Source organism: Rhincodon typus, chromosome 6 (genome assembly GCF_021869965.1).
Source record: "Rhincodon typus isolate 14 chromosome 6, sRhiTyp1.1, whole genome shotgun sequence".
NCBI lineage: Eukaryota > Metazoa > Chordata > Chondrichthyes > Orectolobiformes > Rhincodontidae > Rhincodon > Rhincodon typus.
Genome location: NC_063337.1, coordinates 19,773,691 through 19,798,420, shown reverse-complemented (window position 1 = coordinate 19,798,420; position 24,730 = coordinate 19,773,691). Strand labels below are relative to the sequence as shown.

General features: G+C 40.8%; 1 protein-coding gene across 2 annotated transcripts in view; it reads right to left on the bottom strand.

Moving 5' to 3' along the window:
* The window catches only part of p4ha3 (prolyl 4-hydroxylase, alpha polypeptide III), a 77,561-nt gene that overhangs the window by 34,225 nt on the left and 18,606 nt on the right, over positions 1–24,730 (bottom strand). For both annotated transcript variants that reach the window (XM_020509803.2, XM_048597623.1), the window contains exons 3-7: positions 22,745–22,968; positions 17,657–17,806; positions 14,571–14,622; positions 13,216–13,379; positions 11,500–11,676 (exon numbers count right to left, since the gene is read on the bottom strand). In XM_020509803.2, coding sequence (XP_020365392.2) covers positions 11,500–11,676; positions 13,216–13,379; positions 14,571–14,622; positions 17,657–17,806; positions 22,745–22,968 — 767 coding nt within the window. The remainder of the gene's footprint in view (positions 1–11,499; positions 11,677–13,215; positions 13,380–14,570; positions 14,623–17,656; positions 17,807–22,744; positions 22,969–24,730) is intronic.

Here is a 24,730-nt window from a genome sequence, read left to right as displayed (position 1 = left end):
GCTGACGTTTCGGGCCTAGACCCTTCAGCTTTCCTGCTCCTCTGATGCTGTTTGGCCTGCTGTGTTCATCCAGCTCTACACCTTATTATCTCCAAATCTGACTAGAGTTGTTTGCTTTTCCCTCAAAATGTACAATTTGGCACTCAAAGGTAGATATGTTGTAAATCATGTATTTCCTCATCGAGTGCTGGAAAACCTTTTTTATTGTATATTTGTCGCTATGTGGGGATCTATGATAATGCAATTCAATGGCTGGCCATGACTAGACTGTACCATGTACATAGGAGATAATGATTGGTGATTTTCTTTCTCTTTTCGTGCTCATAAATATTTTGTTATCAAACCTAATGAGCTTCCAATGTATAATGACCTCTCAGTTTATCTGAAATCAATGTCCCCCAGTACATATAGTAGCATAATGACTGACCATTCAGACATGTGGACCAATGTTTAGATCATTAGACGATAAGAAATAGGAACAGGAGTTGCTATTCAGCCCCCAGAACCTGCCCTGTTTTCAGTAGGATCACGGCTGATCCAACATTCCTCACATCCACCTTCCTGCCTTTTCCGCGTACCCTTTGATTCCCCCGCTGATCAGAATCTATCTGTCTCAGCCTTAAATATACACAAGGACTCTGCCCCCACAGCTCTCTGCAGCAAGGTGTTCCAAACTCTCACAATCCTCTGCGAGAAGAATTTCCTCCTCATCCCATTCTTAAATTGGCGCCCCTTTATTCTGAGACTATGCCCTCCCCCATTGTGGGGAGGATGGGGGAAGGATCCTCTCAGCATTTATCCTGTCAAGCCTCTTAACAATCCAAAGTATTTCAATGAGATCACTTCTCATTCTTCTAAACTCAATGAGTAGACACCCAACCTATTTACCTATGCCCCTAAAACAATTCTGCCACACCCGGGCTCATCCTAATGAATCTGCTGTGAACTGCTTCCAATGAAGTCATTTCTTTTCTTAATTAAAAGGACCAAAACTGCTAACAGTACACCAGATGTGGTCGCACCAGCACCTTGTACAGTTGCAGTAAGACTTCCCTGCTCTTATGCTCCAACCCCCTTGAAATAAGGGCCAACATTCTGTTCACCTTCGCAATTATCTGCTGCACCTACATACTAACTTTCTGCATTTCATGAACAAGTTCCCCCAAGTTCCTTTGTGTTGCAGCTATCTGCAGTTTTCCTCGATTTAAATTATATTATGCTCTTTTGTTCTCCTGTCCAAAATGAATAACTTCACATTTTCCCACATTATATTGCATTTGCAAAATTTTTGCATACTTACTTAACTGACCAAGATCTCTCTTGTAAATATTTGTATCCCTCTCACAACCTGCCTTTCCACCTATTTTAGTGTCATCTGCAAATTTGGCTACAGTACATTCACTTACTTCCTCCAAGTCACAAATATATCTTGCAAACAGTTGTGAACCCAGCACTGTTTCCTGTGGAACCCCACTGGCTACAGGTCGTCAACCTGAAAAAGAACACCTTATCCCCACTCCGTTCCCTTCCCTTGAGCCAATTTACTACTTCCAACACCATGCGCTCTTATGACCTAACTTTTTGTGAGGTATCTTATTGAATACCTTCTGGGAGTCCAAATACAACACATCTACTGGTTCCCCTTTAGTTGAGACTTCCTCAAAAAACACTACTAAACTAGTCAGATACAATTTCCCTTTCATGAAGTCATGTTAGAACATAGAACATAGAACAGTACAGCACAGTACAGGCCCTTTGGCCCACAATGTTGTGCCGACCTATTATCCTACTAAGATCAAGATGTGACTCTGATTAACTTATGATTTTCCCAAATGCTCTACTATTATTTCCTGAATAATTGATACCAATATCTTTCTAACAATAGATGTTAGGCTAATCAGCCTAAGAGCTACTATAATTTTCTTGCTGAGGAGTCTTATTGGTTAAACAAATTACAAATTCGGTTTGCCATTAAATCTGGGAAATAATCCATAGTTTTGAAGCGATGGCAAGTCCTCCATTCTTTAAAATCAAAACATTGCTGGCACTAAGAAGCACGTTTTAACCCAATTTTTGACTAGTTCATGAATAAAGACAATAGATCTGCTGAAACCAAATGAGAAAAATGACCACACAAGGTTTGGAGGTTAAACTATTTCATAGTTGTTTTAACATATTCAGATTAGGATAGCTAGGGCCATCTTATTCTACTTCAGGGATATGCCAACTGTTAATGTGCAGCAATTCACCAGTGCCGAGAGAAGACTAGAAGCCAGACGAGAAAAGAAAGACTCATGTCTAAATAACATTGTATCACAAAATCTCTCAGAAACTTCCCATTGTTTGCTCCCATAATTTGTTTGTAAATGCTGGCTACAGACAAATCCCCAGTTAAGTAATTTTTGATTTTCCTTTCTTCATTCATGGCATGAGGGTGTCACTGGCTAGGCAGCATTTATTGCCCATCCCTAATTGCCCAGAAGAGTCAATCACATTGCTGTGGGTATAGAGTCACATGTAGGCCAGACCAGGTAAGAATGGTAGTTTCCTTCCCTAAAGGACATTAGTGAACCAGGTGGGTTTTTCCTCCCAACAATTGACAATGGATTCACAGTCATCATTAGATTCTTAATTCCAGATATTCATTGAATTCAAATTCCATTACCTACTGTGGCAGGATTCGAACTCAGGTCCACCAGAACATTATCTGGGTCTCCGGATTAACAATCCAGTGATAATACCACTAGGCCATTGCCTTTTGTTGACATTTATTGAGGAAGGAATGTGACCAGGATCCTACAAATAGAACAAACTAACAGCAACTAACTGAACTAACTTCCCGGTTTTCTTCCAAAAGGACAATGGGATCATTTAACATCTAAACTTATACAAAAATCAGCTTCTCTAACAATGCAGCACCCTGCCAGAACTGCTACATTTGTCTGGCCTATGAGCTCAAGTCCAATTACAAGGCTTGAACTGCAGATTTTGCGGGCATGCGTTTATCGATTGTGCCCAAACATTGAGGTACCGTACTTGAAGATAGAGAACAATGGGTTAACAGTCCTGTTACACAAGGCCCCCTTCTACACTGCAAATTACATCCTGATGATAATGTGTATGGGATACCATTACTTTGAATTTGTACTTAGCTACCATGCACATCATCAATAGGCTACATGAAGCCAATTTGTCATTGGAATCTTGGCTACTGGGCAATAACAAGATTTTGTGGATGATATCTTGCCAGAAATTAGTGAACCAGCTGACTCCATGCATCAGGGCAAAGAAGCAGACGTGTCATAAAGAGGAACAATATCCTACATAGTTCTGGTTCGTATTACTGTCTTATTATCAACACTGGAACAGCTGGAAAAACAATACTTTGTTTTCTCTGTTGTCACTAGCAACAGAATTTCCTACTGGCTGACAAAGGCTGTTTTGCTGAAAAGATCCAATCTGTAAATTCTCTTTGTCAATAATGGCATTCATATTGCAATTTTAATCTTGCTTCCCTCTTCCATTCAGCAATCCCTGTTACTCTGCTGTTTGTTATATTATGGCCCATATCCTATGAGTGAATAACAAAAAAAAATTACTCAACAATGTGGAAAATGAAGGACAAGCTAGTTCACTTTTGATCGTCAGCAAAGAATATCCCTGCAGGAGTTCCTCAGAGTAATGTCCTCAAACAACCGTCTTCAGCTACTTCATCAATGACCTTACCTTTATCAAGAGGTTAGAACTGGGGCATTTTCTAGTGGTTTCACATTGTTCAGAACCATTCACAGTCTGTGCCCACAATAAAACAGGAGCTAGAATCCTCTATGCTTAGGTTGATAAGTGGCAAGTAACATTTGCACTCCATTATTACCAGGTAATGACCATCTCTAACAGGAGAGACCCTAACTACTACCTCAAAATTCAATAGCATTACCATCACTGTATTCCTCACAGTCACTGTCCTGGCACTTTCTATTGACCAGAAACTGAACTGGACTAGCCATATAAATACACTGGCTACAACAGTACCAGTTTTGCAGAGTAGAAAGGGGCGGCATGGTGGCTCAGTGGTTAGCACTGCAGCCTCACAGTGCCAGGGACCTGGGTTCGATTCCACCCTCGGGCAACTGTCTGTGTGGAGTTTGCACATTCTCCCTGTGTCTGTGTGGGTTTCCTCTGGGTGCTCTGGTTTCCTCCCACAGTCCAAAGATGTGCAGGCTAGGTGGATTGGCCATGCTAAATTGCCCGTAGTGTTCAGGGGTGTGTGAGTTATAGGGGGATGGGTCTGGGTGGAATGCTCCAAGGGTCAGTATGGACTTGTTGGGCTGAAGGGCCTGTTTCCACACTGTAGGGATTCTATGATTCTAACATCAGGTCAGACACTGGGAATTCTGCAGTGAGGAACTCACCTCCTATCTCCCCATAAGCCTGCCCGCCAACAACAAGGCACAAAGTCAGCGGTGATGGAATAATCCTCACTTCCTGGAAGGATTGGTTTCAACAATACCAAGAAACTTTGTACCGTCCAGTACAATGAATCATAGCTGGTTGGCATCCCATCCGCCACCTTCAACATGCACTACAGTAAGTTACCAAGGCTCCTTTGACAGCACCTTCCAGATCTTCATCGCCCATCACCTAAGGCAAGGGAACACCATGATGTATAATATTCCCTTCAAGGTACACACCATTCTGATTTAGAAATATATTGCTCTGGTAAACTCTGCTTAACAGTGGGGTGGCCCTACAACCCAAGGACTGCAACGTTTTAACAAGGCAGCTCTCCACCACTCTTCCCTGGAGCAATTAGGGACTGGCAATAAATGCTGGCCTAGCCAGCAATCACCACATGCCACATATTAATCAAGAAAAGAATCAGCACCATTACAATAATGATCTGATTATTACCACACCACTGTCTGTCGGACATTACTGTATGCAGACTAGCTGCTGCATTTAATAGTGCCTGCTCCTCATATGTACTTCATTATGTCTAAAGTGCTTTGTTACATTCTGAGGTTGTGAAAGTGCTAAATGCAAGTCATTTCTTCCTTGTTTGTGTTAACCTCTTGACTATTTTGTTTTGAAATTACCAGCTCTTAAAGGAAAACCTGTAATGGCTTAAAAAGCTGTCAAGTTCCAAAGTTTCAAGTAAATTACTTCAGCCATTGAGAAAGGGTGCAGGTTTTGCTTGATTACATATGAGGAAGAACAGACAGCAATGATCAAACAAGCTGGAAAACTTGATTATCTATTTCAACAGCAGGGTACTTGTTGAGATTATACCAAGCTCCGATCAGTTTGCACAGATGCAGGGGAAAGGCTCAAGCCCTGAAGGCTGTTTACAGAGGAGGCATAAAGCTGAGGCCACATCAGAGGGCAGAGCGATAAATCAAACCCGCAGAAAGTTAGGCTCAGAGTAGCAACTCAGATAAATCCACATAGACACACTGATGGTAAACTGAGGAAAGGTACAGCCCAAACATTACTTCCAAGTAGATTGCGACTTTAGGGCAAAGGAGCACAGATTCAAAATAATAAATTATCTTATGGACTGATATAAGGAAGCTTTCCACACAATGACTGATCAACACCCTGAATGGACTAACCAATATAGGTGTAAACATTGCTAAAAAGAAAGTCAAAGTTTTTTGTCTTGCACTGATCAGGATGGAAACACACACAAAAAAACTATTTTTCCAGCATGTAAAGGTGTTTCACTCTTTTCATTGCTTTCTTTCTAAGTTGTTTTCTGGTGTTTCAGTCCTGATGAGTGCAGGATGAAAAACTTTGATTTCATTTCTCCTTTTGGAAATGTTTAACTTCTGAACCACCAAGCAATTAAATTTAGATGTTAAGATACCCTTGGATGTTATGCTTCAGTGAAACTGCAGAAAAAGAACGGGGTCCCAATTGCTTTCCTCATCCATCTTACAATCTTGAGGAAAGTTTGGGAATAATGTGCTGAACAGCTGTTTTTGGAGAACAGCCAAATAAAAGAGGTTGTAGCCCTAATATGTTTTGGCAACTTGACACCATGGCACATCTAAAGGTACGGGAACAGCAAACGTCAGGAAAGCAGCCCAGTTGCTGTCTGGTGTAGTTAGCAGTGCATCTTCAGCCAAGCCTCCAATTGCAGCTTAAATACCTTGAGTGTTGCCACTGAGCAGAAGTCATGACAGCCAATGGTTTGAGAGATATAAGTGTGCTTCCTGTATTGATGCAGGCCAACACAGTGGTCTAGCCCCTGAGAGAGATAGTAGGAACTGCTGATGCTGGAGAATCTGAGATAACACGGTGTAGAGCTGGATGAACACAGCAGGCCAAGCAGCATCAGAGGAGCAGGAATGCTGATGTTTCGGGCCTGGACCCTTCTTCAGAAATGGGGGAGGGGAAGGGGACTCTGAAATAAACAGAGAGAGAGGGGGAGGCGGATGGAAGGTGGATAAAGGAGCAGATAGGTGGAGAGGAGACGGACAGATCAAGGAGGTGGGGACGGAGCAACGGTGAGTGTAGGTGGGGAGTTAGGATGGGGGTTGGTCAGTCAAGGGAAGGGTCAAGGTCAAGGAGGCGGGGATGAGGCTGGTAGGTAGGAGGTGAAGGTGGGGTAGATCAGTGAGGTGAGAGGAGTGGATAGGTGGGAGAAAAGACGGACAGGTCAAGGGGGCGGGGACGAGCTGGGCTGGTTTTGGGATGATGTCGGGGGTGGGGAGATTTTGAAGCTTGTGAAGTCCACATTGAGACCATTGGGCTGCAGGGTTCCCAAGCAAAATATGAGGTGCTGTTCCTGCAACCTTCGGGTGGCATCGTTGGGGCACTGGAGGAGGCCCAGGATGGACATGTCATCCAAGGAGTGGGAGGGGTAGTTGAAGTGGTTCGTGACTTGGTTCGTGAACCAAGCATAGGTGTTCCACAAAGCAGTCTCCGAGCATCCACTTGGTTTCCCCCATGTAGAGGAGGCCACATCGGGAACAGCGAATACAATATACCACATTAGCAGATGTGCAGGTGAACATCTGTTTAATGTGGAAGGTTTTCTTGGGGCCTGGGACGGGGGTGAGGGAGGAGGTATAGGGGCAGATGTAGCACTTCCTGCGGTTGCAGGGAAAAGTGCCAAGGGTGGTGGGGCTAGTGGGAGTGTGGAGTGGACAAGGGAGTCACGGAGAGAGCGGTCCCTCCGGAAGGCAAATAAGGACCACAACTTCCCCTCCACAGTGGTCGAAAACGCCCTCGACCGCATCTCTCGCGTTTCCTGCAACTCATCCCTCACACCCCCTCCCCGCAATAACAACAAAAACAGAATCCCCCTCATCCTCACATACCACCCCACCAACCTCCGGATTCAATGCATTATCCTCCGCCACTTCCACCACCTACAATCTGACCCCACTACCAAGGACATTTTTCCTTCCTCACCCTTATCTGCCTTCCAGAGGGACTACTCTCTCCGTGACTCCCTTGGGAACCCTGTAGCCCAATGGTCTCAATGTGGACTTCACAATCTCCCCACCCCTGACCTCATCCCAAAACCAGCCCAGATGGTCCCTGCCCACTTGACCTGTCCGTCTTTTCTCCCACCTACCCGTTCCTCCCACCTCACTGACTGATTTACGACAGACTCAGGTTCGCACCACAAAGGCAATTCTCACACCTTTTTAAAAAAAGAGATGTAAAGTGGAAAGGTAACTGTTGTGCCCGGACTTGGAAAAACTGACAGTGCCTAAGTGTGAGACAAACAAGATACAGATTACATTCATTCATTTCTGCCCAGAAATAAGACCCTCTTTCAAATAATCCTGAATTTTATGTTATGGACAGGATCCAAGTGCCTCCACAAAGGGAGGCAACAAAATGCTTTGTTGTACTAAAAACATGGCTGTATGTTTAATATCTATTATAATACTAAAGTAAGTATGACAACGTATCAATCAAATAAATAAGTACATTAAAATAAAGGACTTTATCACCATTCCTTCAGTGTCTCTTGGTCAACATCCTGGAACTCCCTTCATGTTTACACCTTGGGAGTATCTATACACCAAGGGCTGCAGCAGTTCACACAGGCAGCTTCTCAAAGACAATTCAGGATGGGCAATAAACGCTAAGACCACAAGACCACAAGACGTAAGAGCAGAGTAGGCCATTCAACCCATTGAGTCTGCTCCATCTTTCAATGAGCTCATGGCTGATCTGATAATCCTCATCTCCACTCTCATGCCTTTTTCCAATAACCCTTAATAACCATACTGATCTAAAATACGTCTACCTCAGCTTTAAATAATCTTAATGACCCAGGCTTGACAGTCCTCTGTGATTCACTACCTTCAGAGAGAAAAAAATTCTGCTTCATCTCAGTTTTAAAAGAGTGACCACTGAGATAATGCTCTCTAGTCCTTGACTCTCTGATAAGGGGAAATAGCCTCTCAATATCGACTGTGTCAAGTCTCTTGAGAATCTTGTATATTTTAATAAGGTCGCCACTCATTCTTCTAAACTCCCATAAGTACAGGCTCAAGCTACTCAACTTCTCCTCATAATTCAGTCCCTCCTTACCCAGGATGAACCTAGTGAACCTTCTCTGAAGGCTAGCCTAGCCAGTACTGCCCAGACCCTGTACAAGTGTATAATAGCACTCCATCAGTCCCTCACCTAGCAAGAGTGAGTGGGCATTACAATGGATGCAGCTTCCTCCCCCTTCGGCTTAGCAGTGTGACTATACCTGCTGTCAGATTAACCAGCATGTTATAGGCAGTGTGTCAGGACTTTACAGATGACGGCATCATAGTGATGTCAATTGATGGCATTAATAGACCTGCACAGCAAAGATGTTGAATAAAATCTATGCAAATCGAGACCAGTCTTAATGTTTGTTGCCCTTGAGATACCTGCAGAGTTAGAAGGAATGAAAGGAATCATAGGAATTCATGCCTTGAGCAAACAGCAAGTTGCAAAACAGCATGAGTTTTACGGATGGTCACAATTTTACTTAAGTGGAAATAATATGTCAACTTTTTTTTAATGACTTTCAACTGGTTTATTTTTCTACAAAGATTACGCCCTTAAAGCTATCAGACTATGCAATCAAAGATACGACTACAACTCACATATCACAGTGAAAATTCTCTGGCATTATGCCCCCTTTCTTCCCTGCAGATGATTGAAATAGAATTAGGTCAAATATTTCTGATAATAATGTGAATTGACTCTAATGATCAGGGAAGTAAGTGCAGTAAACAGATCAACTCTGATTACATGTTTCAGAGTTTTGAAATTGCCATTGTCATCAGACATGTTAAATATAAGTCAACATACTCTGTGTACCTGATTCCCTGTGAACTTTGATCTGCTCTTCTACCCAATATTTTCTGCATGCTAAAATTCTAGAAAAGGAGCAACTCAGACTGGGAATAACCAGAAGACCGTAAGATATAGGAGCAGAATTAGGCCATTCACCCCATCGAGTCTGCTCCACCATTTAGTCATGGCTGATATGTTTCTCAATCCCATTCTCCTGCCTTCCTCCAGTAACCCTTGATCCCTTTACCAAGTCAAAACATTACTGCATATTTGTAAAACAAATAAAGCAATAATTATGCATGACTTTAATCTTCATGTTGATTGGGTTAATCAAATTGAGAAGGGTAGCTACTACAACAATTTGAGCACATTAGGGGTAGTTTACTAGAGGAATTCTCATGGAGCTAACCAGGGATTAGGCCATCTTGGATCTGGTAATGAGCAATGATGCAGGTTTAATAAATAGCCTCAGAGTAAAAGATCCCTTAACAGGTAGTGATCATAACATGATAGAATTTAATACTCAGTTTGAGAGTGAGAAACCTGAGTCAAAAACAACTGTGTTTAACCTAAAAAAAAGGGAATTACAATGAAATGAGGATAGAGTTAGCTAAAATGAAATGGGTGGATAAATTAGCAGGAATGATAGTAGCAATGGCAGACATTTAAGGAAGGAATTCATGACCACATCTGGAGTAGTCTGAGCAGTTTTGGTCTCCTTATTCAAGGAAAGATATCATTTTCATTGGAGGCAGATCAGAGAAGGTGCACTGGGATGATCCCCGGTATAGACAGATTGTCCTGTGAGGAAAGGGTAAACAGGTTGGGACACTACTCTCTGGAGTTTAGAGGAATGAGAGGTGATCTCACAGCATATAGGATTCTTGAGAGACTTGACAGGGTAAATACTGAGAGGATGTTGCCTCTCCTGAGAGAGTCTAGGACCAGAGGGCAGAATCTCAGAATAAAAGGACAGCAATTTAAGACTGAGATGGGGTGGGGACTTGTCACAGAGGGTCGGAGTAAGGGTCTGAAATCCCTGCCGTCATCTCCACACTGGGGATGATCGAGAAACCCTACCCCCAAACCCAGCAGGCTCCATTTTAACAGTCATGATTGCTGCCACCTGTTGGGAATAGGGTTAATTGCAGCATTAATGTGAAGAGGCTTTTACTTAGTTGTTAATTCCCAACTTAATTGGTGATGGGGTGAAAAGACCTTCCTGCAGAGATAAGATAAAAGTCTCCCCTGCTAATGGCTGCACAAGTCCTAAGTGAAAAAGGTTTGTGCAATCTTAACCTAATTCCTATTAGACATAGCCACAAAGTTTCAGCAAACTAGGTAGTGAAAGAAACAGGGTTTTGGATTACAGCTCCTCTAGGACTGTCTTGGATGACTCAGGTTGTACCCCCAAGCATCAGAGAAAGAAAATAATGCCCAGAAAGATGAACAGCCAATTAATATGGAACATCTAAGCCTATATGAACATTCTGGCCCAGCCATAGAACATAGAACACAGAACATAGAACATTACAGCGCAGTACAGGCCCTTCGGCCCTCGATGTTGCGCCGACCTGTGAAACCAATCTGAAGCCCATCTAACCTAAACTATTCCATTATCATCCATATGTTTATCCAATGACCATTTAAATTCCCTTAAAGTTGGTGAGTCCACTACTTTTGCAGGCAGGGCGTTCCACACCCTTACTACTCTCTGAGTAAAGAACCTACCTCTGACATCTGTCCTATATCTATCACCCCTCAATTTAAAGCTATGTCCCCTCGTGCTAGCCACCACCATCCGAGGAAAAAGGCTCCCACTGTCCACCCTATCTAATCCTCTGATCATCTTGTATGTCTCTATTAAGTCACCTCTTAACCTTCTTCTCTCTAACGAAAACAGAAAGTCCCTCAGCTTTCCTCATAAGACCTTCCCTCCATACCAGGCCTCGTCATCATGTTGCTTTTGGGCTGGTGCTGCTCTGTATGGTGTACAACTAACATTAAAAGGGCTTGCACATTAGATTAAAGAGAAGCCACAACCAAGGATCTAATTATGCTTGTAAATAATTCATTAATTCTTTGATACTCAAGGTACCTACAACATTGGCCAAACATATCTCCTGTTTGCATCATTCCATTGAAATCCAGTAATGATTGTGATTTCAAAAACGAACAAACATGCAAAATAAACATTACCGAAGGAGCAGCAATTTCCTTTATCCTCTTTGCTTCGGAATCACTGACAAACTTGTGGTACAGCACGACATATGGCTTCCGGCTTATAATCTCCCTTTTCACTGGCTGTAGAATCAAGTGTGGACTAAGGTTTGTCTCGTAGGAGCAATAAAGCTGCGAATCTTGATAATGCTTTCGCTAAAATACAGGAAGGTATTATTGAAAAATGATGAGGAATGATGAAGAATGATGAGAAATGATGAGGAATGGTGAGAAACAATGAGAGGTTCAGAGAAATCAAGAAGAATACGGACCAAATAATGCAGTTCTGTGGAAAAATAAAATGTTTTTAAAAAATTTATTCATTCACAGAAAGAGGGCATTGCTGGCTAAGACAGCATTTATTGTCCATCCTTAATTGCCCAGGGGGCAGTTAAAAGTCAATCACATTGCTGTGGGTCTGGAGTCACATGTAGGCCAGACCAGGTAAGGATGGTAGTTTCCTTCCCTAAAGGACATTAGTCAACCATAGGGGCTTTTCCCCAACAATTGGCATAGGTCATCATTAGACTCTTAATTCCAGACATTTTTTGAATTGAAATCAAATTCCACCATCTGCCATGGTGGGATTCAAACCCAGGTCCCCAGAACATTACCTGGGTCTCTGGACTAACAGTCCAGCGATAATACCACGAGGCCATCACCTCCCCGTCTCAAAAGTTAAAAACAAAGCATTGTGTCTCCATGGTAATAAATGATATCCAATTTAATGTGATCAACGATTTTGCAAAACAGTGTCAGGATCATTCAGATGCTGTTGAATATGAAGTTGTGCACAAATCCAAATCTGAGCTACCAAAGCTCATCGGCAGCACACTCAGGAAGAGTAAATATCATTAGGGAAACAATCAAAAAGGCCTTTTGGAGTTGCTTTCTCATTCTTGCTTATATCTAATTTCAGAACGCTATGCAGAGAATTGGGCTGTCCACATGCAATTAAAGAAAGAATGAACGAAGAAGCTCAAGAAGGCATCTCAATACCCACTTCTCATGAGCAACTAGGGGTGGGCAATAAATGCTGGCCAGCCAATGATTCCTGCGTCCCATGAGTGAATTAAAAAATGACTGAACCACTAATTTTGACTTTAAGGGGTTTAATGTGGGGGGATAGAAGAGTCCAGGATTACATTTTTCTTAAATGTAAAACAACACAATTGCCTTTAACTTCACGTACAATATTTAGTGATAAAACAAGTATTGATGAAATCTTAAAATTAGTGATAGAATGATCAATTTGATTAATCTTTTGTATAATACAACACTTAACACTCAGAATAACAGATTGACCATTTAGAACTGAAATGTGGAGAAGTTTCCTCACTCAAAAGTTTATGGATATTTGGAATCCTTTATCCCCATGCATGTTCAATTGCTGAACATACTCAAGACTGAAGTTTATAGATATCAAACAAATTAAGGGATATGGGATAGTGCAAGGAAATGGAATAGAGATAGAAGGTCAATTTAAATAGAGGGGCAGTCTCCACGGCTAACATACCAGCTCTTGCTCCAACTCTTATATTCTTATAGATCTGAACAATGAGCTGGAAATATAGTCGGACTTGAACAGAAAAAAATTCCTTATAAACCGCACCTCTCTCCCGAACTCAGAAGGCACTTAAACTGACAAAATATTTAAGCACATCTGCACTAGGGCCAAGAGACCTATTCAGTTACCTGTGAGCCGAGTCTTTGACATAATGATTCATAGGTGTCTCTCGTAAGCAGGTGAGTCACATTTGGTCTCTGTAGCACAATTTCCTTTGGCTCAGTGTCTGATGATGCTCGCAAGATTTTTTCATACTTTTGTATGTTCCTGGCAATTCTCCTATTGCTTGAATCTGTAGATTAGAAATCAGCTCAACATCTAGTTTTTAGTACAAACATAGATAAAATGCACCCATTCTACTGGTAAATAGAGTTTTATCTTAATATGAAATAGAACATGTGAAGCTACTTATTGTAAACAATGCCTTTCTGCACAGATATTTGATGCTAATGATTTATATATTGTGTGGTTGCATTATTAATCTATTAAGTACCTCAAGTTATTATCTGTACAAGATTTCTTCACAGGAAAGAGGAAGCAAACCCCCTCTATAAACCGTGCTATAGGAAGATAATGAAATACATGCATTAAGTATCTGCATTGTATTATTTTAAAGCTTGGACAAAACCAATTGGGAATTCTCAAGGCAGAATGGCGGATTGTGCACGGAGAATGGGTTTCCATCATGACTATTCAGTTAATGTACCAGAAGAGAGGTGTGAATGAAAGGCACTTTCTGTCAATCATCATCATCATCATCTCAATGCAAAATCAAACTACCAACACACAATGATAGCACTATTCATTAGATCAAACTTTTTAAAAAATTGTCTCGGAAACAGGGGGCTTGTTACTACAAATAATGTCTGCTGTTTACTTGAATAATAACAAAATCATTCAGTGCTTCCAGGAACAATCACTTTATTCTCAGTGCCTTTTGTGCTGTTGTTTCTCACTGGTTGCAAAATTCTGTTGATTGATCTTGAACCCACTAGGCAAATCCTTAATGCTGTCTCCCTCTTTCTCCTTCTCATGTATCAACAGGACTCCATATAGCTTCTGGTGTGTAAAACCTTTGCTACCAGACAAACATGTAGCCAAGATAGTGGCAGACCATTCAACTCATCATGTAGAATTATAGCACAGATTTAATTCCAAGTAAACCACGGTTTCAAATGTAGTTCCACCAAGGCTTCAGCAACGCAATGGACTGGGCTGGAGGAAATTTCAGATCAATAGCTCGATGTAAAAAAACAGTTGAATTCTGTGCCTGACTCTTTGCTACGGACAACTATTAAATATTTTAAAACTGTACAATGTATACATTTAAAAAAAAATCATATTTCTTGTTGGAAAGAACCTTTTGAAGATAGATTTAGTGATGGAAGGTCAAAATGAATGAACAGAAAAGCCATCAAAATATGACAGGTGAAAACTGCATTTGTGAATATTGAAAAAAAAGTAACATTTTAGCAGCACATACCAAGCTGAAGTAGTTCTTTAGATAGGGTCAATGCGTAACTAACGTTTCCTGTCTGAAAAATAAGATATCAGCAACATTATATCATTCTTCCTTTTTTCAAACTATTTGAGCATTTTGATTTCAACTATTCCAACTTTGATAACATAACACAAATTTAAATTGTTCTGAGGTACACCCTAAAGAAAATAAGGAAGGATTTTTGATTGAAAATATTTCCACTTCAGGACTCGAACACTCTTCTGCTCTAATGATACCTACACGGCACAGATAGCAAAACTAATCTCTAGGAAAATAGAGACTTCAAGAAGTCTATGAAAGGTGTGATGACTTAAGTACACAGAATGGTCTGTAATTTATTTTGAGTGCCATCTCCTTTATGTCCATAGTTAGTTGGGGAGTATTCTGAAAGAGGGTTATGGGTTATGATGATTATTATATCATCAATTTATAAGAAATAGCTATGCATCTTGAGGTTGTCATGGGGATGAATAGCTATGAAGCAAAAGATGAAGACAAAGCTAATTGCAATGGGCTTGAGGCAGCCTGTGTTTTCTGTTTGGTAGTTCAGAACATTGAGAATTAAAGAGGAAATAAAGCCATATCCTCTCCAAATGAAACAGTTTTCTGTCTGCGAGTATTTCAAGAGATTCTGGTGTTGAAGCATGTTTTAAAGCTAGATTATGTTACTGTGTGTTATACGGTTGAAAAGAGCAGCGAGCAGAAGGCAGGAAGGGCATGAGATTGTGGATTGGGTAAGTCCCTCTGCTACTGTTTCATTGTTTTACAGTTCCCCATTTAAGGTGGTTGTAAAAGGGAATTTCTGGGCATCCTGTACCATCAGTGATGCTGTGACCAAAGTGAGAGGGTTTTCCCAGACATATGCCTTATCAGAATATTCATGTACATAAGGTGGACTGTGAATACTGATGAATGCCACTCATGGTTCAAAATGATTGGTTGGGATGCAAAATACCCTTCAATTGTTAATTAATGCTTAATTATTTTATTGTTTTGTTATTGTAAATTTTTTAAAAAGTGAAATATTGTCCAGTCATTTTTTTTCCGTTGGTCTCATGGAGATTTCTCTGTTTTGCATTATTCTTTCATGGGATGCGGGCATCGCCGGAAAGATCAGCATTTACTGCCCATCCCTAATTGTCCTTGAGCTGAGTGGCTTGCTCGATCATTTCAGAGGGGAGTTAAAACTCAACCACATTACTGTGAGTCTGGAGTCACATGTCGCCAGACCAGATAAGGCCAGCAGATTTCCTTCTCAAAAAGACATTTGTGAACAAATGGGTTTTTAACCCCAATTGATCACAAAGTGTCAGGGCCACTATTATGAATAACTAGTTTTATGTTCCACATTTATTAATTAAATTTAAAACCCACTAGCTACCAAGATGGGACATGAATCTCTGGAGTAATAGTCAAATAGCCATGATTGCAATGCCACCATCTCCCAGTCATAAAAATCATTGGTTTCTATGGAATCATTATGTGTGGTGCAGATATCCAAAGATACAGTGTGCGTGCGTGCGTGTGTGTGTGTGTGTGTTTGTGTCTGTGTCTGTGTGTATGCATGCGTATGTGTGAGTCTCTGTCTGGGTGTGTCTGTGTCTGTGGTAGGGAAGTCATCACCTCCTCCAAGTGCCTCTTCAAACAGTTCTTGGAAGTAGAGCAGTAGCAGAGCAGCAGTAGGTCAATGGGAGCCTGACACCTACCTCCTTCAGTTCTACAAACAAGGACTCTTTGATGAGCTCCAGCCATACCACCCCCTCGGGGCTTAGCAACTTGAAGCAACTACAGAAAGCATTCTGCCTAGACCCCCACACCTATCCCCATAATCCTACACTTCCCACGGACAATCCACCTTGTCTGCACATCCCTGGACACTATAAGCAATTTAGCATGGCCAATCCACCTATCCTGCACATCTTTGGAATGTGGGAGGAAACTGGAGCACCTGGAGGAAACTCATGCAGACAAGGGGAGAATGTGCAAACTCCACACAGACAGTTGCCCAAGACTGGAATCGAACATGGGTCCCTGGTGCTATGAGGTGGCCATGCTAACCACTGAGCCACCATGTAAAATAGAGATCCAAAATGGCACCGCTGGCATCAAATCATTTGTGGGAGCTTCACAGTGGGCACTACCTGCATCAACATGGCACCCAATATGGCTGACCGCACAAAAGTGCACGTGAACCGTAGGTGCCATTTTGGAGCTGTTAAAGGCACTCTGAGCACCAAAAACCAGACACTAGCACACCCAAAGCCTCATTAGAGGCGTGAACAAACTGAGATGCACTGTCTCAAGGTGCACTGAGATGCAATAACTTCACCGGGGCTGTTCCCTTTCTGAATATTATAAACTAATACTATTATTATAATAACATTGTTTTCCATTCTAAATATCATAAAGGTCAGATTTTATAATGAAGAAAGTTGGCAACAAGATATCGGGTCTTTCAGAGAGGAAGTGTCAGAAAATAACAAAATGTTTGATAAATTATAGATAAATGCTTAACAGTGATTGTTGAGCTCATTAGTACTGTATGAAGTAACTTATATTGTATGACAAATGTGACACGCTGCAATCTGCTTTGATTTCTTTTCGACAATGAGTTTTCCATTTTGTTTTTCTTGCACTTTGTTACATTCACATCTGTGAAGTATCATTTCAAATTAACGTAACTGAAAACATATTCAATTTTCAAATTCAACGAAAACAACAAGCTAGAGTTAAAGACTGCCATTAATATGGTTAATTGTTGCAAAGTGTTTTACACATAATTCAGATGTAGAATGAGATATTTCTTTTCTAGAGTAAACAGGGGTGTCCTTAGGAAACTTCAAATCACCTTCCAATTCCTCAGCTATTTAGTTTCCTGCTACAAGCAAATCAAAACTTCACAGTCAAAGATGAGTTGCATTTAACAAACTGTGTACCTCATCTGGTTAAGCTTCTCACTGAAGTAATTGCTAACTAATGGAACAATTTTCACATGCAGTCAGGTATTAAGTTTTCAATATTTGCCTTCGCCCATCAAACAAATTCCACCTTCGACATGTACTGCTTACCATATAATGGGAAAAGGCCAGATGGTCCAGAGCTTCCTCAAGACTTCCTTGATCCTCAGTATTCCAAATTCCAATACTTTGTCGGAAAAGGGTGACTGCTTCTTCCAGCCAAATAACTGAGTGATAGTAATCACCTATATCATAGGCAACCTGGGAACATAACAAGTAGAACACGGACTTAAATGTTTTAAATGGGGTCATAATACCTGGTGAGTGCACAAGTAGATTATCTAAGTGTACTTTCATATAAAGCTATCTCAATTTGTAGAAGAATATTATATACACAGTAGTAATGTATATGATCAATTAAATATACTTGTTATATAATGGAATGTCAGAAGATTTTTACATAAGGTTATATTCCATATAAAGCTACATTTATATAAAAACATACATGCGCAATTTCTTTTTTCATACATGTATCGAAGAGTATCATTTTAAGTTGGGCTTTGTGAAACTTGCTTGGATTTGAAATTGGACATGAACAGTAAAGTCCACGGGCAGGATTTTCAATGTGGGACAGGATACAGAGGCTGAGACTGTTTCCAGGTCTTGAACCAACGCAGGAGTACGGTGTGGGAACAATCAAAGGCCTTGAAAGGGTCAGAAGACTGCAAAAGAGGGTAAGTAAAGGATAGGGGCCTTTAAATGTAGGCTCTGCAACTTGTTTTCAACTTACTTTAGAAAATGGTTAGAAATGCAGCCAGGCCTTCACTGTTTGAGTAGTGGGGATCACTTCTATTGGAGCCCTTATGGTTGCTCCCATGGATGTAGGAGGCTTCTAGGCCTAACAGTCTGGAGAACTGGACGTCCAGTCTTGGCACCAGGCGACCACCTCCAGATAGTAAAATGGACCCTTGCTACCTGCAGGGGCCTGGAAAATGCTGGTCAGACTCCTTCAATTGTCATTATTAGGTTCTTAATGAGCCGTGTTGGAACCCCACTCCATGAGGGTGGATGGCACTGCCTATCCTCCCCACACTGCCTCCACAAGAAAGGCCTAGGCTGGGCTAGACCCAGGGAAGTGGCGATCCATTCGGGCACAAGCACAGGCTGTAAGATCAAAGTTAAGTTTTCAAACAATTCTATGCATTCTTAAGGAAGAGAGCCTGGTCTGCTTTCTCACTGCAACCAGTCATCCAAAGTTCTGCCGAAGAATATTCAGATGATAATGTATTTAAATGTAACACCCCCAGACTCCACACAAGCTGCTGTTGTGTTACACTCTCTACAAATTACAACAGTTACTTGTTCAGTATTATGCCTCAAATACTGTCAAAAGCAGTGCAAAGTTTAAAGTCTTATTACAATTTGAAGTGAGTGTAAAGATGTTGGGTGTGATAGCAAAATCTGTTAGTAGTGGGGGGAGAAAAGAAACAAGACACTTTCTATGGACATGAAAGTTAATGTAGTATAAAAAGGGGAATGACATGCAGTCATCCCTAAGGAAATCATCTCCATAGTTACACTGAATCAAAACATTAGTGAGAAGAAGAAACAAAAGTAATCCAATTTCTGGCAACAATTTTCTTTACTATGACCCAGATCCAGCTGAACTGGATTCAAATTATTCTGAAGCTAATTGATGTTGGTAGCACAAGTGAATGCATGATTCTGCTGCAACAAAAACAAAGTTGCTGGAAAAGCTCAGCAGGTCTGGCAGCCCTCTTTTGGGTCACTGGATCCGAAACGTTAACTCTGTTTTCTCCTCCACAGATGCTGCCAGACCTGCTGAGCGGTTCCAGCAACTTTGTTTTTGTTCCTGATTTACAGCATCCGCAGTTCTTTTGGTTTTTATTTAGCATGATTCTGCTGTGTGCTCGTATTTTTGAGAAAAAAACAATTCTGATTTATTGCAAAGTTTAGCATTTTTTATCTAATATTTTGATTCGGATGTGATCCAACTTTTGGATTTTCTTGGATTGATCATTTATGAAACTTCATTTCGTTGATCAGGCGTTAAAATAAATTATAACTCTGATCAATCAGTGAAGGTTTAGTTGCATAGAAAAAGCAGAAAAAAACTATATTTTATTAACAGTACATGTAAATTATTATACAACCAAACCAAGTCCCCAACACACACACACACACACAAAACAATCCCCAGTCAGACACCATCCTGTGATTAGGAACAGATAAATTCACAATAGAAAATAGAAAAAAACCCTTGGACTTTTGCTGTTTATGTCCAATTTCAAATCCAAGCAAGTTTCACAAAGGCCAACTTAAAATGATATTCTTCGATACATGTATGAAAAAAAACTGTGCATGTATGTTTTTATATAAATGTAGCTTTATACGGAATATAACTTTATATAAAAAGCATTCTGACATTCCATTAAATAGCAAGTACATTTAATTGAGCATTTACATTACTACTGTTTATATAACAGCCACTAATAAATAGCCAGTACTATTTTGTTTGTATATTGGAAACTACTTCCTCTGTTAAAAACTAAGAAAGTTTGTGACAGAGATATGTTGGGAATCGTTCGGCTCAGGAACATTTAATTTGTGTTAATTAAAGGCAAATCTACGCAGAACCCAACACTGTTAACACCCAGGAATGTTTTCAGTAAAAACTGTGCAGAAAATCAAGCAGGGTTGATGAATGGAATAGATGGAAAATCCCAAATGGACCATTGAGTTCTGCAGCCGCTATCCTGATATAAACTCGTGGAACTCATAAAATCTGTGAACTTAGGCACGAAATCATGTGGTGACATAAATGACAAACGCAGTCTTATAAATTATCTCGATAAAACATTCAATATATTTTCCATTAAGCTACTGTAGCCACTGAAAATGACTTGAAAATGCACAGTTGTCCTTCTTTGTTAAACAATAAGGCTATATTAACATTTATTCTACCTGTTAAGGGATAATACTTCCTGAAAACAAAATACACTGGAAATCACAATGGGTCAGGTAGCATCCATGAATAGAGAACAAGCTAACTTTTCGAGTCTAGGTGACTCTTCATCAGATGAAGAATCATTTAGACTCGAAACGTGAGCTTGCTCTCTCTCCATGGATGCTGCCTGACCTGCTGTGATTTCCAGTGCCTGTTTTTCAATACAGATTCCAGCATCGGCAGTAATTTGCTCCTACAAGGGATAATACTTTCTTGATATGAAAACAAAAATGTTTTGGAAGTTAGAAACTTTTGGGAATGTTTCTATTTTTAATCTATGACTTTGGGATAAAAGCAACAAATGTTTTAGATGAAAAAGATAGTGGGATATGAATTCACCTCAGATTGCAATACAGAATGTGTGGTGGGAATTAGTAGTTGATTTGAAGACCATCCAATTTTCCATTGACATGAATGCTGCTATGTAAGGTGAACTTATGCACCAGTGTGTCTAGAATGAAAAAAGCTGGGAGTGGATTTTTAACTTGTCAATTCGGTGTAAACCTAGCACTTTGAATTAGCTGGCTTCTGTAGAAACGATCCAATTTTCATTTCTATTAATTTAGACAGGCTTTGAAATCAAGAACCATCTCTCTCAACATAATTAAAAACAGAATTCAAACCTGCTTTTAGTTATGAGCATTCTCTCTGCAACACTCAAAAGCAATCCACAGTACAATGGACTGAACTATAAAGGGGGCAAAAAGGAGAAATATCCTCTTCCCTTAAGTTGTAGGAGATCCCACTTTCGAGGGAATAATAGCACCTTCGTGGAACTGGTTGGTTTAGTTGTCTAGCCCAATACATTGCCCGTCTTGTGCTATATGGATATTAAGGATGACTCCAGTGCCTCAGATAACCATTTGTGCAAGAGGCATCTTTGGTTGCAGCAGCTTGAACTTTGGGCTTTGGAGTTGTAGCTGAAGCTTGTATGTTGCATTTGGTGACAGTTTTGTGGATAGCAAAATGTAGTCACCCTGAATGTTTAGGGCATGCAGTGTGAGAATTGGTGACCAGCAACCTGCCAAGAGGATAATGGTGTAACTATTTTTCTGTGCAAGGAGACAGTGTGGGTTAAGAGAGCCGAGCAGTGATCATATTGAATTATAGAGCAAGCTGGGTGAGCTGATGGCCTGATTCTTCTACTATTTTCTATGTTTCTATTTGTAGGAGGCCCCTGAGTGATCTTACGCATTACCACACCAGTCTTTGGTTAAACATCAATGGTAATTGTAGAATTATCATACCATAAACACCCGAAGTAAACTTGTACACAATGCACACTGTTCTTGGTTTGGTTAATTAATTAATATATGCATGTGGATTAAGTAAGCAGGAACCAAGCATGTTCAAAACCAGAAATTGCTAGAAAAACTCATCATCTGTGGAGAAAGAAATAGAGTTAATGTTTTGAGTCCAGTGAATTTTTCAGAATTTCATAGGCTCCATAAAGTGTGGAAGCAGGCCATTCAGCCTATTGAGTCCACACTACCCCTCTGAAGAGCATCCCACCAGGCCCACCCCCTACCCTATCCGTGCATTTCCCACCCTAGACACTACGGGCAATTTAGCATGGCCAATCCACCTAACCTGCACATCTTTGGACTGTGGGAGGAAACCGGAGCACCCGGAGGAAACCCACGCAGGCATGGGGAGAAGGTGCAAACTGCGCACAGCCAATCACCCAAGGCTAGAATTGAACCTGGGTCCCTGGTGCTGTGAGGCAGCCATACTAACCACTGAGCCACCATGCAAAATAGAGATCCAAAATGGCACCGCTAGCATCAAATCATTGTTGGGTGCTCTGCATATTTCCAGCAAAGCTAGAATCAAACTTGGCTCCCTGTCGCTGTGAGGCAGCAGCGCTAACCACTGAGCCACCGTACTCTTCTTTGCAACTGTTTTTGAAGAAGGGTCACTGGACCCAAAACGTTAACTCTGTTTTGTCTCCACTAAGTTTTTCCGACAATTTCTGTTTTTTTCTCTGATTTCCAGCATCCGCAGTTCTTTGCTTATTTAATTCCCACAAAAACATCCTGAGTGACAATAAATGACTGTCAGAGAATCTTATTCCAAAAGACTGTTTTATAGATTCACTAGAAAGAATATACCTTTTTTTTAACAAAACTTAGAATTTAAAAAAAAACTTCTCTTCACCTATGTTTACATACCTTTCCAATTTGAAAACAGTCATCTGCTGAAAGAGCACTGGAGAAGGTTGGCCTGTAGATAATGGAAATATCATCTCCGGCCACCTGTAGAAACTCCCCTTTGACTAATCCCTCTGTGCTTAGGCTGTACACATCCTGCAGCCTCATCAAACCTTTCGCAGCTCCCTCTAGGTCCTCAGCTTTTGGCAGTTTCGCTTCGACTTTCTCATAACCATCCTTTAGTGCTAAATGCAGTGTTGGAAGCAGTGTCAGTTCACCTTATTGGAGATCTTTGTCTACAGGATTTACATTTTACACTTGTCACGCTCAGCAGCTGGTGAAAATATGCAATATTTATCACTATGTAAACTTTAAAGCCAGTAGAAAGAGTGTGGAAACAAATTTTTAGGCGGGAAGCACTAAACCACAAGTATTAGAAGAAATAAATGAAACATTTTTCGCATGATGGTCAGCAACCAACATAAAGTTGTCAGAGATAATCTTTTACAGAATATTAATTAATCAGTTTAATACATTCATATCTGGTAATTCAGCTGTTGTAATAATGAGACATTTTTTTGGGCCATTTTCTCCCTGAAAATTTATACTTAACTTTTTTTCACACAAATTTCACTTTGCTTTGGAAGGCTTGGCTAATGAAACACAGAAACATAGAACAGTACAGCACAGTACAAGCCCTTTGGCCCGTGATATTGTGCCGACCTATTATCCTACTAAGATCAATCTACCCTGCATTTTACTATCCTGCTTGTGCCTATCCAAGAGTTGCTTCAAAGTCTCTAAAGTATCTGACTCCACTACCACTGCTGGCAGCGCATTCCACACACCCACCACTCTCTGTGTGAAGAACCTACCTCTGACATCTCCCTTATACCTTCCACCAATCACCTTAAAATTATGTCCCCCCCCGTAATAGTCATTTCCACCCGAGGAAAAAGTCTCTGACTATCAACATTACAATAATGCTAGAGCATAATTTTATGAATGATGCCAGAAAGGGAAAACGACAGGGAGTATGATGGTAAATAAAAAGGTATGCAGCAGGTTAGCATGTGTGCAGGAGGGTTTAAGTTCAAGGCAGACTATGAAAGAAGCAAAAAGGAAGGATAACTCAGGAGATATTATTAGAGATGTTGGAAATCATGAGGGTAAGAAAGCTAGCATAAAGGCACTTTACCTGAATGCTCGTAGCATTCGTAACAAGTTTGATGAGTTAACGGCACAAATCATTGCGAATGAATATGATTTGGTAGCCATTACGAAGACATGGTTACAGGATGGTCACGACTGTGAGTTAAATATCCAAGGGTACCAGACTATTCCGAAGGACAGACAGGAAGGTAAGGGAAGTGGTGTAGCTCTGATATTCAAGGACGCCATCAGGGCGGTGCTGAGAGATGATACAGGTTCTATGGAGAATGAGGTTGAATCCATTTGGGTGGAAATTAGAAATTCTAAGAGGAAAAAGTCACTGATAGGCATAGTCTATAGGCCACCAAATAATAACATCACATTGGGGCGGGCAATAAACAAAGAAATAACTAATGCCTGTAAAAATGGTACGGCAATTATCATGGGGGATTTTAACCTACATGTAGATTGGTCAAACCAGCTCGGTCAGGGTAGCCTTGAGGAGGAGTTCGTTGAGTGTATCTGTGATAGTTTTCTTGAACAGTATGTAACGGAACCAACGCGGGAGCAAGCTATCCTAGACCTGGTCCTGTGTAATGAGACAGGAATAATTAATGACCTCATAGTTAGGGATCCTCTTGGAAGGAGTGATCACAGTATGGTTGAATTTAGAATACAGATGGAGAGTGTGAAGATAAAATCCAATATCAGGGTCCTGTGCTTGAACAAGGGGAACTACAATAGAATGAGGGAAGACTTGGCTAAAGTAAACTGGAAACAAAGATTTTATGGTGGGACAGTTGACGAGCAGTGGAGGACTTTCAAAGCAATCTTTCAAAGTGCTCAGCAAAAGTA